The sequence below is a fragment of the Ptychodera flava genome, chromosome 1 (assembly GCF_041260155.1).
Source record: "Ptychodera flava strain L36383 chromosome 1, AS_Pfla_20210202, whole genome shotgun sequence".
NCBI classification, from domain to species: domain Eukaryota; kingdom Metazoa; phylum Hemichordata; class Enteropneusta; family Ptychoderidae; genus Ptychodera; species Ptychodera flava.
This window is the reverse complement of record NC_091928.1, coordinates 46,089,503-46,108,467: the sequence shown is the minus strand read 5'-3', so window position 1 is coordinate 46,108,467 and position 18,965 is coordinate 46,089,503. Positions and strand designations below refer to the sequence as shown.

Sequence of the window (18,965 nt, the reverse complement as noted above, 5' to 3'; positions counted from 1 at the left end):
TTGCACAACTGGAACGACTGGTTAACTGTGACGACCTGTTTCAATTGCTAAATTATGGTTTGATGTGCGAAGTTTTGCCAAGTCGGATTTAAATTTCATTATAGTAATTGAAGATAAATACATTTCAGGTTATAGTAAAGATTTGAATTTCACATAAGAACAAAGTCTACGAGATTGATGTACAGCAATTGACCATTCTTGTCTGTAGTAGTCTTGAAGTCTTGTTTGAAACAAAGGTAAAAACGCCTTTTAATCACCAACCTGCTGTTCAATCCACACAGAACCAAAGCCATATTTGTAAAGTAAATTTTTTACCTTTGTTACCCATGTTATCCTTCCTACTTCATCTAATCTTTTTAACATAAGGTAACAAGCTTTCGGGTAACGTGCATTGTCCATTTCTGAAAGTTTCAACCAATAAGAAATACAGCGTCTCATATAAATACATGACAGGGGGAATCTACCACAATCCCCCAAAAGTGCTTCAGCGTTTACATTTGTATTAACTCCCATCAAAAAACGACAAAATTCAAGTTGAACCCTTTCTATATGGGGAGAGTATTCGTTTCCCCAGATTTCTGCCCCATGACAAATTACAGGTACAACTGAAGTGTTAAACAGCTTAAACGCTTCCCCTAAAGGGAGACCACCCAATTTCTTTATAACTACTTTTATTTGATGCAATGCTTTTTTCCTTTCGTGACTAGTTGATGTTTGGCAGGTGACCAAGACAGCCTTGATGACAGTAAAATCCCTATATAATTGTAATGTTTTACTGTTTTAACCTCCGCACCATTAAAGCTCCACCGTTCATAACTCTTCAGAATACCACCATTTCTAAAAACGATGACTTTGGTTTTTTTCGAGATTGACGGATATGCACCAATGCTTACAGAAACGTTCAAGATGGTTTAGCTTTCTTTGCAATTTTATGGGTAAATCGGCCACATCGGTCACATCATCAGCATACATCAACATTCCTATATTAGGAATGTCGTTATTTACAAAAATACCACTGTTACAATCTCTGTCCATATATGAAGCTAATTCATTAACAAATAAGGAAAATAAAAAGGGGCTCAACATGCTTCCCTGCCTTGTGCCTACAGTACAATCAAAATAGTCTGTTAAGCCACCATTACATAAAACATATGATTGTAAGTTATGTACATTGAACGTAGTACTGTTAAAACTCTACCGTGTAACCCATACGAAATAAGTCTATGCCACAGATAACTATGGTTTACTCTGTCGAAGGCTTTTGAAAAGTCAATGAATACACAGTACATCCTGCCTTTCTTTTGTGAAAGATATTTCTGAACAAGCGACTGAAGGGAAAAAATGTTGTCAATAGTACTATAGTGTTTGCGAAAACCAGCTTGCGCTTCTACAATGATACCAGAGTTATCTGCCCATCTCACAAGCCTATTATTTATAATATTGATGAATAAATAACTCATTGTTGAGAGCAAAGAAATCCCCCTAAAGTTATTTACATCAGAAACTGACCCTTTTTTATGTAACGGATATATTATTCCTTTACACCAGCTCTGTGGAAAAACTCCATTTCTCAGAACGAGGTTGAATAAATCACGCAAACATTTATGGATTACGTCACCACCATTCTGAAACATTTCATTAACAAGTCCATCTGGACCAGGCGACTTGTTCTTTTTGAGATGTCTGATACGAATCAACAACTTCTTGAAGAGTTATCTCTTCATTTACAGAGATTGGCGTACCATCTTGACACTGTTCACAATTTAAATCGTGATTTTCCAAATCTCTTAAAATTTTACAATCAAAGTCGCTATCAACAGAAATACACTGAACATTTAGTAATTCTTTAAAATAAAGATACTATTAAATAGACGGAATGTTGTTACTGTAAGTAATTGCCTTCCCCGTCTTAATTTCAAGGTTGTGTTGATAGGTGACATCTTATTCAAGGGAAGGTTTACACTGCTTCCATTATCTTTACAGTTTGATGTGGACAAGGAAGCAGGAGAGAGGGGCATATATCACCGTTACTGCATGGAGAGGGCTGCAGCAAACTGTGCAAACACATTCACCACTGTCTCTGAAATCACCGCGTTTGAATGTGAACATTTATTGAAAAGAAAACCAGGTATGTGCTTTCCATATATGCATAACTTCCATTGCATGAGTGATGAAATGATTAAAGCATTACAATGAGTGACATTTTTGTTTAGAACTTAAATTTGAATTGTTCGAGGCAAACAAGTGAAACAAATACTTGTAAATATACAGTCCTTTAAATTTTTGATTTCCAAGAGCTATGTTATTTCAAGGTATAATTCATACATATCTGCATTTTAAAAATTTTATCATTAAACAAGAGTGCGGAAAGTCACATTTTGGTTAAGGTAGTATGCACCTCGAAAGTGAAAGACTTACACCCTTTCACCACTATGGTTTGGCCCAAACCCAGTGTTAACTAATTGACTTATTTAACAACCTTTGTAATTAGGGTGGCAGTCCACATTGATTTTATGTTTTCAGTACCATGGAACTCATCTTTAATCACAGACCTAATTAATGAACGGGACTCTATCCTCTCCAAGGACTTGTAATCAAAGTACCCATTAACAAGTGGGGACTGTGTCATCAACGATGACTTGTTATTTGTCTTACTGAAACCTCCCCATGCAGTCCCACTCAGTGGATAATTATACTTGAGTAAACATCACTGAGTAAGAACATGTCTATGAACTAATTATAATCTAAACAAAATCATGAAAATAATGCCAAAAGTTGCAGCTCATGTGCCTTTAATAATTTTCATCAAGGGTCGGCAAAATACTAAGGAACACTGCTAATGGTACAAATACATGCAGGGCAATAGCCTTACAGTGCTGGCTTACATGTATTTCCATTTGGTCAACATGTCTCATATGAACAGCAAAACTACAAACCATGTCCTTGATTTTGGAAAAGTACATGTATGGTACCCAAATAGATAAAGTAAAGATTAACATCCATACTTGCAAGTAGCTTATCTGAAAAATTTCATTCAAATTGTTACAGACTCATTTTCATCGCAGTCCGTATGAATCTATGTTTGATTACCTTGGTAGCAATTTTTGTACTATTAACAATGTGGAAAATGCATTTGAGACCCGTGAGACCTTTGCCCAAGCTGTTCTCATACGACATGGGCAATCTTCACTGTCTACTCTGCAGGTATTGCGAGCTATAAATCTCATCGAGGAACCAAAAAGAATGGACAGATGTGTCATCTGCTGATGATTTGTAACTTGTGGATAGATTCCACTGAAATGGGAAAACTAATGTTTACCATGCATTACACCTGGTTGAAATACTGACACTACAATGAGAGTTTTTGTAATGTCTATGATTGCATGTTAGAGTTGCAAAGGTCATTGTCAAAAGTGTATTGATCAGATGATGATTGCTTATAGGTCAACAGTTGTCATATCAGCTTGATCAGAGTATACAGCCAATCAGACACGACCTATGCTGTAAGGCAGGTGGCTAGATACCTCAATTATCTGCAATCTGTCATGCAAGCATTCAGTTCTATTGCCAGAACCAACTCATCAGAACAACACTGAAGATAGAGAGCAATAAGAAGAATATTACAGCTTGGTTTTCCTTGTAATAATTTTGTGCAGTTGCTGTGTTTTGATCAGGTACTTCCAGAACATTAATGCAATGCTTATCTCGGTACTGGCCAGCAATCAGTAGCCTGTACGGTACATCATTGGTAATTGCAATATCTCTCGGAGATTCAAAATTTTGCCAATGGTAGTCAACTTGGCAAATGAAGTGCCCACCCATCTCAAACATCTTTATGTTATTTTGATCACTTACATAAACATGTTTATTGCCGTCTGTTGCAAGTAGCTCAGGATAGTGTAGGTCACATGAACGTGCAAATTTGCCTCTCAAACCAAACTGATACGCAAACTCATCATTTTCATCAAATACCTGAATGCGATGATTGCATTTGTCAGCGACAAACACCATTCCTCTGGCAGTTATAGCTATGCCGCAAGGGTTGTTGAACTCTCCCTGACCTGTACCGTCTGACCCAAAAGATCTGAGGTATTTACCATCTTCATTGTAAACATTGACAGAATTCTCTTTTCCCAGTGACACATAAACATTACCACTGACTGGGCTCACTGCCATACACTTTGCATGTTCAAGTTCAGGGTCTTCTAATTCCTTGATGACTTTTCCATCATCTTTTTGAACTACAAGTATGAATGACCTTCTAATTTGCTTGTGTTTATAGCCATTTTGTATACTGTAGTAAACATTGTCATCTGAAACAGCTACATGTATTGCATCACCGTTAGATTTAAAGGTATGCTTAAGTGTACCATCCTTAGAAATGACAAATATGTCTGATGTACCTTTATACCAACAACACGTAGCTATATCACCATCTCTGTTTACAGCTGCTATTCTGGAAGGAATGATTTTGCTTCCTTTCAACCTAAGTCGTATCGATTTCACCAATGCTTTCTTCATGTAAGGAATTACAATTGGTGAGCTAGGCACCTCCTTGCCACCTACAGTCACAGTTACTTGATAATTACCCATCATGCTCTTGTAAGCAGTTGCCATGAATGTGCCATCTCCATGGTCTAGTATCTCCATGGTTACCAGTGACCCATCAGGTCGCAACAACTTGGCCTTAACCTCTTGTCCAGAGACAATTTGCCTGTCACCAGCATCCCTCGTTGTAACCAAAACCTTCACGTGTCTATCGTCTTGCTGGCTCACAGCTGTGCACTGCGACAGACACACATCTTTTCTGAACAAAATGGTGATGTCACAGTCATCATTGAACTTCTCACTGATGCAAGATTTTGTGTCGACATTGTCCAGTATCAATTCAGAGTTCTTAGCAAGCAGCTCTTTGATGTGTTTGATGTTGTCCCTCTTGATGGTAGAGAGAAGCTGTACACCATTCCCATGATGCATCAGTGTTTCTAGATATCTGCATGTACCTACAATATCACCATTTTTCATTTCCAGTTCATCTACAGCAGCTTGGGCACATTTCTTTTTCTTTTTGTATTCATCATTCAGCTCTTCAATTGTGCTCTTTTCTTCAACTCTTGTTTTATCAATGACCTGCTGGACTTTCTTTTTCACTATCTGAATGTCTTCTTGATGTGTGTCATCAAGTTCTTTCAAAACTGTATTTGTTGTTCGTCTTAGGGCACTTTCCTTGCTTTTCAATTTTTCCACCAAGTCGGCCAGCTGTTTCATGCATTCCTCGGCGGCGTCTTCCAAGTTCTGATACGAGTGCCCAGGCTCATGATGCTCATCGGCTGCGCAGTCAGCACATATGGCCATCTCACAGGTGTCACAGAATAGAGTCAGCTGTCTTTCAGGATGGGTGACACAGAAATCACTTCTTTCAGTACCTGCTTCTGCTTTAGATGGCTCTGCTCCATCATGTCCGACCAGTCGCTGAAGGGAGACAATACGATGAGCCTTCATTGCAGGAAATCTACCATGTGCCTGTACACAGTCATCACAGTTCAGCTGTTGGCAGTCCATGCATTTGTTGGTGGCTTTTCCCGCTTTGCAGCCACCACATTTCAACTCTGTCTGATCCGACCTCTTCTGAAATATTTCAATCAGGTTGCCGATGAAGAAGTTTGTTTTTATGTCCGACACTCCTTTGTTTGAAAGCTGACAAGGTGCAGTGCAAGTTGGGCAGTTCAGATGTCCTGTCTTTTTGACTAATGTGACTAAACAATGCTGACAGAATGTATGCAGACATGGGAGAGTTTTGGGACACTTAAACTGCTCCAGACAGATAGTGCAGGATAGGAAATCATCGCCAATCTGGTCAAGAATGTCTGTTTCACAAGCGGTGGCCATAATGTTGACAGTCTCAGTATGCCAGTTGCTATGTTCAGAAAACTCTCTAGTTTTGTGTCACCAAGATCGTACTGCTGTGTTCTGCATTAATTGTGCTGTTTGTTAACGGAGGACTTTCGGTTCATATCCAGCAAGTTAGGGAGGCAAATCTTCTGTTTTGGAATATTGTGCGGCTGTCTTCAAGATAGCCAACTGTCAAAGGTTACTTATTCACTAACTTAAACATGAAAAACCTGGGCATGATGAGGCTGTTTGTTCACGGGAAAACCATAATGTCAGAGGTCATATATACATGGATATCGACAACAAAAGCCTCAATTCACCGATCCCTGTCAGCACAATTGTACAATCTGAATGCGTTGTGTACAGTACTTTTACAAGACTAGTGTACCATCAACCTACTCTCGTGTTGGTGGAAAAATTACCAAGAAAAGTTAAACACATGAAATTTCTTGTAGAATTAGTTGATTTGGTGATGCATGTGTAACAGGACCGTTATGTTTGTTGTTTCTTTAATATGAGAAACACAGCTAACTTAAATAATGATGCATTTCAACTTTTTAAAGCTTGTGTTATATAATTGAAATGCTAGGGTATGACATGATGTATTCATTTGTTGAAATACATCTGTGTAGGTGTACATGTATGGTGTAATAGTGATTCATTATTAATGGTGGGTACATTTGTTCGTATATCGACCATGCATTTGATATTCAAGTGTGGGTCTACCTGCTCTTAGTAACCTTTAATTTCATTTCTGTCATTTTGCCCACCACAACATTCTGTTCAGTTTAAAAATTTGGGTAGGCAAGATTTTGTATGACCTTTTGAACTGTGATTAAAGGAAGAAAAAGGAAAAACTAACAAATCTGTTCTGTCTTGGTATTTTAATTTTAATTTTTCTGTCTAATTTGTAACTTTTGTTTTACAGACATGATCCTACCCAATGGTCTCAATGTTACCAAATTTCAAGCCATCCACGAGTTCCAAAATCTCCATGCCAAAGCCAAGGAAAAGATCAACGACTTCATACGAGGACATTTCTATGGGTGAGTATAATTGTTGGAATGGCAAACTGGTGTTCATGAAGGGGTGAGATCACTGTTTAGCAAAGCCATTTGTTTTCAAGTGGTGTTAGTGAGTGTACACATACAGACATTACACAGGAAAAACCCGTACACAGTTTGTTGTTCACTACGTCTTTACAAACACAGTAATAAAGTTCAATTTGCGCTGCCCTTCATGGGTACAGCAAAAACTCTTCAATAGTTGAAAACTACTGGTCATTGGATTTCCCCCAAGACATTACTTGCATACATGAAACTACCTGTCTTTGATGGTCAAAGCAAATATCTTGGTATTATTACACCGTTAAAGTCAGCAATGAAAACCAAACACTGAACTACCAGAAATCAGTCTGTGCTGAGAAATTGTCAAAGATCCGTGTCAATTAGAGACACAGGATTAATGACAGATTCATTTGCCAACATTTCATACAAACCACTTTTTCTAATAATCTGCAGTTTCACTTGAATTAGATTCCCAGTGCTAAACTTTTACTTTCACAGTGACTGATAAAAGTGTAGATATTATGCTTCCATCCTACATGAGTTGGAGTTTGAACGAACACGTTCAACCATTTTTACTTTGTCTATTTTCACACAGGCACTATGACTTTGACCTTGATAAAACTCTCTATTTCTTCATCGCTGGTCGGTATGAATTCTCAAACAAAGGTGCCGATCTCTTCATTGAAGCGTTGGCCAGACTAAATCATTACATGAAGGTAATTAACAACAATGCTGCCAACTTTTCGTTGGAATTGATCTTGACCTTTAAAACAAGGGTAATTTGACACAATGTCATCATACTGTACATGCTTTAGACTTGCACAGTGAATTTGACTGTACCTCCCCATATTTCATAATGCATAGAGCAAACTCAACCGATACAAACAATAAGGATTAAAACCATGCTTAAAGGCCTTGTCTCATTAGAAAATTTACTTAGTAGATTACAGTTTTAATATTTGAACAGGTCTATATATTGCCGAACTGATCAGGTGTATCAGTTTTATAACCAAAGGTTGTTTGATGAAGACAGTATACAGGACTACTAAAACAGTCTATTCACAATGCTCTCCAGAACAACTATTAAACGATAAAGTGGAATTGCTCACCAATGCATGGAATCCATTTGCATTAGTTGGTCCAGTTTTTCCAGTCATCAAAATGTGTTAATCAAATTTCTGTTGATTAAACAAATTGTTTGATGCACAGGATTCTGTACACTAAACTCTTATACTTGAAGGAATATTTGTTTTAAAAGTGAAGAGAACTTGGCCGATGAATACGACATATTATACACCAACAAAATACTTTCTCTCCCTTTGTTTTGTAGTCTGCCAACTCTGAGAAGACAGTCGTAGCATTCTTGATATTTCCCGCTCGAACAAACAGCTTCAATGTGGACTCACTCAAGGGTCAAGCAGTCGCCAAACAACTTAAAGAGACAGTGGCGGACATCCAGAAGAAAGTCGGCACTCGTATGTTTGAATCGGCACTCGCGTAAGTTCGTTCTCATAAAATTGAATAAGCGCTGGCGGAAGTTGGTTCTCGTAAGATTGAATCAGCTCTGGTGATGAAAGTGGTTGTTATGTATTCAACTTTGCACGGTCATATATTGTAGTCGGAATGGTGTAAATTGGCTGTGGTATCTTTAAATTGAAACAGGCTTATATTCGGGCTCTCATATTTTAAAATTGGCTGCAATATACGTTAGTTTTCATATTAGTATGTTTGATTTGGCTCTGGAATATGTTGGCTGTTGCATGTTGAGTTGGCACCTGGGTAAAGTACATAAAGTAATACAGTAAAACCTGTCTAAACTGGACCCTCCAGAAGAGGTGTTCGGTTTATAGAGGTCCTTTTAATATATTGTTCTATTGGAATGAGACTTGGAAAAGGGTTCAGTTTAGACAGGTTTCCAGTTTAAACAGGGTTCGGTTTAGACAGGTTTCACTGTATGTGGTGATGAGAGGAATTTGTTAAATCATTGTATGCCACTTTTTGGTGACATTCTGCACACACTAGGATAAGTTCTTATTGTGAACTCAGTGTTTGGTTAACTTAAGCATGTAACGTTTGTATTTGTATATACTGTGCACAATAAATGCAACTCAGTTTATATATGTTATTATTTTATTTTCCTGTTCATAATAACATATTGCAAACACAATACTGAAATCTAAAGCAATCTCATTATATAAATATAGAGATACCAAATTTGGCCATCCCGAAAATGTGTTCATGAGATAAAAAAAACGACTGTTCATAGGTGATACAATTTTTTTTCAATTTTGATATTTGCAGTGGTAAATTACCGGACAGCAAAGAGTTACTTACATCAGAGGACATTGTCAAGTTGAAGAGGTGTATATATGCAACTCAGGTATCTTGAACATTTTTCAAATATTCATTGTATAGTTTTGTAAATGTTGTCTTGATATTTACCAGAATTTGCATGTCCAGTAAATAGTTTGTATTTGAGTAATTATGATGGATTGCCTATGTTTTGAGAAGTTGACTTAAGGTAATATGAGTCTTGAGAGTGAAAGACTTCAACTTTTGCTCATAAACGTTCCTCAATGAAGCTTTCAACCATTCTCTTGCTAAAGCGAGAATAAAAATCAGGGTTCACCATGCAAAGTTTGTATAAGGGAAACAAATTACCCAACATTTACAGATACTGTATATGATATCCAAGATGGCTACCATCCCTGCGTTAACTTTAAATACAATTTTTGATTTTCAAAAAGCTAGGATGGTGAAAATTTTTCTTACTCCAAGAGCTTTAAAATGAGCCCCAACAAAGGGTAGATCAGAAAAGTATGAAATTGAAAGTCTGAGTATCTGTCCCAGAGGCACATTCTACTGTTAGTGCCTTATGCGTATTTGATCGGACAATAAATTTTGTGTTGGTACCACGGTGAGATGTTTTTTATGTAATGTTTATAACAAACTAAATGCTTAATGACGGCCTTTTGACCAGTAGAATATTGTCGGTTTAAAACATAACTCAAAAACTAGTGATTCGTAATGTCAGAGGAATTATTCAGAATGTGGTGTTTAGAGATAAAGTGGTGTTTTGGTGTTGAACTGCAAGTTTTGGGATTAGTTGGTGGGTGTGCGATATGTATCCCTTCACTTGAAAATCGCTCTTTAATTTTTGACATTTCAAAAATGAACTCCCCATTCAGACTGTAAATAGTCACAGAACAGAAGACTTATGGTTTTTGTTGAAGATTGTTTGATTTGAATTCCATCAAACATTGAGCAAAAATCAATCTGGAAATTTAGAAAAGCAACTCCCCCCATTACTAACACAGTAGTAGCTAAATGTAACCTGTTCACCCCCAATTCCCAGTAAACAGATCCACAATGACCATTGATGACAATGGCTTTGGATCAAACCATTGTGGTGACGGGGTTTCAGTTGAAGGGTAAAAGGATCAGTACTGGTAGCACAACTTAGCATGGCAGCTACTCTACATATTCAAGGTCTGACAACTCCCAGATCAAAGAGCGTATCAAGTGGATTATTTTACCCTTCTCACTAGATTGAGTACGGTAGTCTCCTCCTTCTGGCCCCACCCCCAGTAGAGATGTACACAGGTCCAATACTCAATTCAAAGAAAGGGGTTGTACCAAAGTAAAGGGGTGAGAGGGTAGTACATCAACAAAGTGGTGTAAATGAAAATTTAGAATTCAAAATGACATCAACTTACACAGCTCCATGTTACTTTCTGACATGGTAATATATTGCATGAATATTTCCAGAACTTCACCCCAAATCCATCTGTCACAAAATGATGTAGACACACTAGAGGACATACAAGGGTTACTGCATGCTGGTGCAAATAAAGCAATGAACAATATATATCTCCTCGTTTGTCTTCAGAGTGAAGACATAATTAAATTTGTGTGTCGATTTTGTGTTCATTTCAGTCTGCGGCCCCAGGTCAACGTGGTATCTACCAGGTACTGTACCCACCAACTGGTCCACAAGAAAATGCTGCTTGTTTACTGTTAAAAACCTCCATCATGAAAATTTTGTCCATTTCAGTCTTAAAGTATGCTAGAGTGAGGGCCAGTCACAATTGTCAAATCAAATAATGCTCCGCTTGTCGTCATAGCGATTCAAGTAAACAGTGAACAAGCAACAAATTTGTCTGTCCGAATTTGAATTTATGTCTGGTGTCGTAATGGTGTACCTTACTAATCACAAAGAGTTTTCGCTCAAATACCTGTATGTTTGTATTGTACATGCAGAAACCAAACCTGCCACCAATCTGCACCCACAACGTAATCGACGATGCCCATGACCCTGTCCTGAACCATGTACGGAGAGTTCAGCTGTTCAACAACAGACATGACAGAGTGAAGGTACGACGGAATATCATAGCTCTATTTTCTATTGTTCGCAGAGGTGTTATCGTTACTGTTATGACTGCATTGTTGTATCTTTAGAATTCACATGCGTGTCTGTGTCACACACAGCCTGTGTGTCTGTGTGCCTTAAGGTGTGTGTACCTGTGTATCTGTATGCCTGTGTCTGTGTGCCTGTGTGTCTGTGTGTTAGAAGTAGAGTAACTTTATCCCATTCTCATCCATAAAAAGTTAATCACAAACTACCTGTATGAACTTTTATAGCGCCACAATTTGCATATTCATGCATTTTTTCTTTCACAAGTAACTATTTACTCTCACTGGCTCTAAATTATGCTATGTTGATAATGAGTCATCAGCATAAAATCTACATTCTTAAACGTATTCCAAAGATGAATATGCATGGATTAATACTGTTATATGTTTCACTTCATGTCCCCGGTACAATATGTCTTGACATGTAGTGTCTTTGTTACAGGTTGTCTTTCATCCTGAATTTTTATCATCAACCAATCCGCTGTTTGCGTGTGACTATGAAGAGTTTGTCAGAGGCTGCCATCTAGGGGTGTTCCCATCCTACTACGAACCCTGGGGATACACACCAGGTGAGACACATAGGGTGATACATGTGATGGCACTTGAATGGTTCATGAACGTGTCAAATAGACATATACCATAGGATGACACTTGTGGTGACATATGGATGGTTCAATTGAGAGGACATCCAATAGACAATTAAGGTGACATGGTGCCACTTCAGTGGTTCAGGAAAAAGAATGTTCAATAGACATAGGGTGACACATATAGTGGCACATGAATAGTTCAGGAGAGACAATGTACATAGACACACAGGGTGACATATGCTGTGATACAAATGGTTCAGGACAGGATGAACCATAGACAGGCAGGGTGACATATGTTGTAATACCAACAGTTAGGGAGAGAGGGTGTCTAAGTAAGATCACAAACACAGACATCGGTGAGAATGTTAACGTCTGTAGAAGTAACTCTACAGACATTTTAAGAGTCACATCCATTGCAATAGTGCAGTAAATGCCGATATGCCTGGGTGCTGAAGACTATGAGCTAGTGGAGTTTAATGTATATTTCACACTATATTGTTTGGTAAATCTTCATTATCAGTGCAACAAATAGTGACAGTGTTGCAGATATGGTGTCATGTGTATCACGGTGTGCACGTGTGTTTAATATTAGCCTGGCATGGGCCAAGTTGGGTGACTGTTTGCTGAGTTTGGCCAGCTGTACATGTACAGTCCCTCTCTGTGAATTCCTCCCCTCCCAAGACTGCTGTTTATTGACATTTGGCCAGCTATTTGAAACATTTCCGAACATGCATATATTAGTACAAATACAGTACGGATGATGTATGACCACGGATCTAAAGTTGCAAGAAATGTCATCTCATACTGGTTGTTTACACATTTTGTCCATAGCTGAGTGCACTGTAATGGGTATACCAAGCGTCACTACAAACCTTTCTGGCTTTGGTTGTTTCATTCAACAACACGTCGCTGATCCGACATCCTACGGCATCTACATCGTGGATAGGAGAGTCCAGTCACTAGAAGAATCGGTCCAACAGCTTGCCCAGGTGATGTAATGTTCTTACGCAAGTTTTCGGTGTACAATTTATCCCTGTGTGAGCTGAGTTAGTAGATGATCAAAAGAATGAAATTAAAGGTCCAGTAATGCTAACTTTTGATAATTTTTGCATTATTTGTATATCATCTGTCAATTGCAAATTTTTATGTTACTCCCAAAAAAATGTTGAAACACCCACTATTTAGCTTGTCAACACAAGCGTCTATATGTGTAAAACGCACTGTTACTGTTTACATTTGAATTCTTGTCTGGACCAGAATTCACACATCAACAATAACGATGCACATGTACCAGCTGTGTTGACAAGATGAATACTGAGTATTTCAACATGCTTTGGAGAATAGAACAAGAAATTATGGTTGACATTAAAAACAAAAATGGTGAAAAAAATCGTCAAAAGTTAGCATTACTGGGCCTTTAAATAATTCTTAATTGGATATGAACTCACAACCTATGGGTACTCACCCTGCACAGAAGTCAGCACTCTAAACCACCCAGCTACGTAAACACGATTATTTGGTTATTTCCACATTCATTGAAAAATTTATCAATCCATGCTGTTAGGACGATCAAATTCATTCACAGGCCATCTATGCTCAGTTCTAAGTATGTTAAACTTATTACTTTTTGTAACATCTTATAAACATTTATGAGCATTAATATCTGTTTGGTTTTTGATTGACCCATCGCATATGACCTTTGTCTGACCTTCAGTTATACCAGACTGCGGCCCAAAGGCGCCCTATTTTGGGCAATATATATTTCACCACGCATACGTTGAGTACGCGTACAGAGAGTTAAATCCACCTTCCGCGTCGTGTTGAAAATTTCGCCGGATTTCCTCGCTGCACAGCAAAATATTGAGGAAAAAGTTGCATACCCTATTTCCTTGACATGTTGCCGTTTCAATTATGTTATTTTGGCAAGAATATCACGGACAAATTGCTAAAATACCTAAGCGACAATAGTCATATGTAAAAGTACGTGAAAACACAGCTAACAGCACAAACGATGGTTAACTCGTCATTTCATAAAAATAAGACGGAAACTCAAAAAAATAAAACCATAGAGTTTTAGTCACCATTCATGAGATGTGTGATCTCAAATGTTGTAAAATATGACAGCGAAATGAAAGAGTTAAACCACCGGTTTTTTCAGATGTATTTTTCATTTTACGATACGGCGAATAACCTCGAGTTCCCATAGAAAACAATGGCGTCTAATGTACACACACATTGCATACTTCTCGCCGGTTCAAATTCCTCAATTCTGAAACAATGGCGGTGAAAATTGGCGCTGTGATCCTTTGATTGATAAACAAAATTCTATTGGTTTAGATTTTTGAATTTCTTGACGAAACTTGTTTTATTTGCATTGTATTTATTCCAATCACTGAAATTTACTCCTGCTGTCAATAAAATGGCGATCTGACAGCGTTTACATATACAGAAGGAGGGTCGTAAATGGACGCATTTTAATCAGTAAGCGTCTCGTAAGTTGTACAGACTAAATACCTGCCAAGTTGTTGTAGTGTATACAAATTTGGGCGAATATGAACGATGAAAACTGCAGAAAATTGAAAAAATAACACAGAACGGAGGCGACCCGGCACAGAGTCTCCACTGTCGTCGTGCAGTGAACGTTATCGATCGATATCCTTTGTCCGAAATTGATACATTGTTGTCTTGCTCACTTGCAGGTCGTTCCCTGCTCACACTGGCGCCAAACTTGGCAAAAGTGCGCCAAAATATGCTGAAACGTAAAAGTATTACCAAAACTGAAAAAGTGTCGTCGATTTAATTTGAGTACAAGAAACCAACAGATACGTTTATGGTATGGCTTTTACGTCAATATATATATGGGTAAATGTGGAAATATTCATGACATGACCTGATTACACGAGCGGCACGCGAGCAGATGTCGATCGATATACTATTGAAAATAAATTGATACAATGTTCACTGTCGTCAATAGCAACTGACTGAAGCGCTCTCAGGTAGGAAATATGCTTCGCGGAATACTGCTCAAATAGGCATCCTTTTGGCCGCAGTGCCAGATAGTGACAATTGTTGACCCCTGTGAAATAACAGTGCTGTCCTTCTCTTTGATCTTGCAGTACATGTTTGACTTTGCCAGACTGACAAGGAGACAGCGTATCATACAGAGAAACAGAACAGAGCGTCTCAGTGATCTCTTAGACTGGAAAAGCCTTGGTCTGGTGAGTCACAGGCAGTCACAAAAACATACCATCATTATCTATTTCTCCATACTCAAATCAGAGTCAAAATCTTCAATCCCTATATTCATAAGTTAGCAGAGTTAAACCATGATATGCATGAGGTATCCAATTGTTGATTGAAGGAAGGTGGTGGTCCCATCTGCGACTGTGCGTATGGGACCCATACAACAGGTCTGTTGCTATGCACAACATATCCCAACATCCCTTGTGCACATATCAAAAATTTTAAAAAGGTTAGTGTATTGTAACTGATGAAGTAGGTTCATATAGACAAAGGGACACTGCTAAAGTGTCTTTGCCAAAGTCTTGCAATGATTGGAAAGCTACAAAACTGGTGAATTATGAACATGCATTGCCCCTGTTTTCCACTGCAGCTGGCCATCTTTCCAAAGAGCACTATTGACTTGTACTAAACTGTAGGTTAATCACCACAGGAAGTAAATTAGTTAGAAGAATACAGGAAACCAAGATTGTTAACCAAGTTCATTTAATCTTTTTCTTTCTTTCAGTACTATCGTAAAGCTCGTCAAATGACACTTCAGAAATCTCATCCAGAACTCTTTGAAAACAGACAAGACAATCCACCAACAGTAAGTATCCAACAGTCATGACAAATTTCAACTGTTCAACATTTCTTGACATAATGTGAAAGAGACATCATGAATGTATATTTTATGTTCAAGTTTACCATAACAATGATAAAGAGACCATGCAACGTTCATCCGTGCTATTATTACCTTGATAAAATAAACTACGTTTCATAAATTTCATTATTGCCCTTGTCAAATGGACATTTCATAAGTGTTATTATTGCCCTGATAAAAAGTCCACATGCCATAGATACCGTTATTGCCCAGATGAGAGACAAGATATCATGTGTCATTTCCACCCTACCAAAAGCCAGCATAAATGTCATTATTGTTGAAAGTCTTTGTTTCATAAATGTCATATATCCAAACAAAATAAACACTTCATAAATATCATTATTGCTCTAACAAAGGGCAACATTTCAGCAATGTCTCGGATTACCTTTTCAGTTGTCAAACTAATTGTCCTTGCCATTATTGTCTATACAAGTACGTATTTGCCTTTGTTTTCAAGCAGGGTTTGAAAATAAGGATAAGTGTAGCCCCACAATTATATCTGTTTGTCTATACAAATATAAAAACAATACAAAAATGTTCACAGTGTAATAATAATACTTTAAAATGATGAAATCAAGAACAAATTCAAATCATTAAATGTTTAGGACATAAAGTATGCACTTTAGCTCATAATAGTTTGTGTTCAGCAGGACAAAATTACAAAGATACTATTAAAACTTTTCTTTTTCTTGTGCACAAATAGGCAGGAACTTTTTTCAGAAACACTTTTAGGAGTAACGTTTCTGATATTTTACCATTTCAGATGTTCATGATGCCCCGCCCAGCATCAGTACCTGCCTCGCCAACTAGCTCCCGATCTTCAACTCCACCTCCATCAACTCATGAAGATGATGATGAGGATGATGATTCAGATGGTGAGAGGAAAGAATGAAATACATGACAAAAAGAAACATCATGTGCGTGCATCAAATTGCCGAAAAAAAGCACCGAAAAAAGCAAGAATTTCCCCTTAGAAGTGGTAATTGTATAAATTGTAGTTATGGTAACATATATGTATAGAGAGATCCATTTGTGGCATAACTGTGCTTCCTACATGAACTCTGACCTCCTTGAAGCTGCATGTACAGTATCTGCTATCTTATTGGTCCATCATCGGACCTGAACTTTGACCTTGCTGAAAATACAACCTGCTTTCTGATTGGTCTGGCATATTTTAAAACTAAAACTATACTCTGCTCCTCTCCAAACAAAAGATACCTCTTTCCACTGTATGCAGTTGAGTTTTCTGATACCAGGGCTGTTAACTCGCATTTCTTGATTTGATTTTATACTTTACTGAGATATAGATTTTTTTTATGTATACCTTAAAACTTTGTAACTAACCATGTATTTAGAGAGGAAGGGAAGACACAGAACAGAAGATCCAAATATTAGCATAAGTCAGAGGTTGTACAATCAGATGTCAAGAATTAACATAATTTTATAATTTTTCAAATTTTGCATATTGCATATTCTGAGTTGATGTAGTTTCACTTTGTACCGGTATCTGTCTGCACAGCAAGAATATTACTCCATGTACCTAGTTTTTCTGATTTGCATAATATCTTGTATCACTCTGTAAGTTTGAGGTTTGTTTATCAGTACTTCAGCAATTTTACCCCTATACAAATGTAGAAATACTGACTAATCCCAGTGAAAACAGTAGGACTGAACCAAGGCACTGTTTAGAAAGGGTACACTCAGATGTTAAAATATAGAGGGTCAGTTAATCCTTTCCTGCCAGACAGTATCACTTCCCCATCAGCCAAGTCAGTAAAAAGCGGTATTGAGCCAAAACATGACGTATTTTCACCCACTTGGTTTGGTCTGTTATAGCATCTTTAGTCTAAAAAAATCAAAGTTACAGTATTTATGTTTTCAACAGCCTTCAAATGTACAGTATTATGTTAAAATACACCATATGGAATATGTTGTGTTTCATTAATTTTAACCATCTTGACCTGATGGTGAAATATGGACTTGGCAGGAAAAGGGTTAATGAGATTCCTGTAGTTTGTGCAGCGACAAACCATGTAGGTTGAAAACCTGTCGAGATGGTTGCCACATGATGACCAACATACGTAAGTGTTTGTGAATTGACTGTCCATCTAATACACTACCACCAGACCAATTACAAGTGAGAGAAGTATATTACCATTCTCACATTATCAACAAGGTCATCACATCTGTACAGTTGGGACTTTCTTACAAATTGTGCCTTTCATCAACAACATTTAGTTCCGGACACTCCTCCCAGGTAAACACTTTCAAGGTTACGGTGTATGGAACAGAAAACAACATGAGTCATCACTTTCAATTCTTCTTTTTAATTTTGTACGAGACGTATTGCTTGTAAGGATCTCATGTGACCTTTGAGAGCAATGCACAACTGTGTTTGGTACAGCTTTGAAGATATGTTTGACTTCTGGATTGATATAGGTTACAACGTTTGGACGGATGATAAAAGTTGAATTCAGCTTATTCCATTAGTATTTGATCTTCATTTACAAAATCGTATCACCCAGTCTGATCGAAGATTTTAAAGATGTGAGCCTCTCCAATGATCAGGTTCCCCATAACAATCAACAAAGGTGTATCATTGCTTTTAAACATACAAAATACGAAATTCATCTCTCAAGATCACGTGGTGGATGTAGACTGCAAGATTCATTGATCGAAAGTGCTCTCTGTGAGCCCCCTAGCTCAGAAAAAATAATCATCAAGAGTTCCCTCAAGTGATGAGTGATTATTTACCTACCTCGACTGAAACAGACTGAATGTTGTGGATGAAATACTTAATATATACGATACTCACACCTGTGCATTTGTGATCACTTTTCTCTTGCTGTGTTGTGGCTGATGTAGCTGATATGGCTCATCAGCCTAACTTGCACTGGAAACAAAGTGGGCTGATCACATACAAAAGGGTCCATGTCATGACATATTCCAGACAGTTTGTGACATTGTGTCACCATGAATAATATCTGTAGGCAGAGCTTACATGGTCACCAGCAATACCTTTCAGCAATGTTTTTAGTAACATTGGTTGGCAGAACTACAGCGTCACTGACACCACTTTTCAGAAATAGTCATTTTGGTCACATGGATACACACAGCTACAGC

General features: G+C 37.7%; 2 protein-coding genes across 2 annotated transcripts in view; one reads left to right on the top strand and one right to left on the bottom strand.

Annotated features, from left to right (window-relative positions):
• The window catches only part of LOC139139153 (glycogen [starch] synthase-like), a 34,189-nt gene that overhangs the window by 14,549 nt on the left and 675 nt on the right, over nucleotides 1-18,965 (top strand). The window contains exons 5-16 of the mRNA XM_070707961.1: nucleotides 1,984-2,128; nucleotides 6,821-6,938; nucleotides 7,555-7,675; nucleotides 8,290-8,456; nucleotides 9,261-9,339; nucleotides 11,220-11,333; nucleotides 11,815-11,941; nucleotides 12,791-12,948; nucleotides 15,076-15,177; nucleotides 15,708-15,788; nucleotides 16,606-17,567; nucleotides 17,836-18,904. Coding sequence (XP_070564062.1) covers nucleotides 1,984-2,128; nucleotides 6,821-6,938; nucleotides 7,555-7,675; nucleotides 8,290-8,456; nucleotides 9,261-9,339; nucleotides 11,220-11,333; nucleotides 11,815-11,941; nucleotides 12,791-12,948; nucleotides 15,076-15,177; nucleotides 15,708-15,788; nucleotides 16,606-16,734 — 1,341 coding nt within the window. The 3' untranslated portion in view covers nucleotides 16,735-17,567; nucleotides 17,836-18,904. The remainder of the gene's footprint in view (nucleotides 1-1,983; nucleotides 2,129-6,820; nucleotides 6,939-7,554; nucleotides 7,676-8,289; nucleotides 8,457-9,260; nucleotides 9,340-11,219; nucleotides 11,334-11,814; nucleotides 11,942-12,790; nucleotides 12,949-15,075; nucleotides 15,178-15,707; nucleotides 15,789-16,605; nucleotides 17,568-17,835; nucleotides 18,905-18,965) is intronic.
• Nucleotides 2,095-5,986, bottom strand: LOC139139144 (tripartite motif-containing protein 2-like). Its single transcript, XM_070707953.1, has one exon. The coding sequence runs from the start codon at nucleotides 5,887-5,889 to the stop codon at nucleotides 3,562-3,564; it is 2,328 nt and encodes a 775-aa protein (XP_070564054.1). The 5' UTR covers nucleotides 5,890-5,986; the 3' UTR covers nucleotides 2,095-3,561.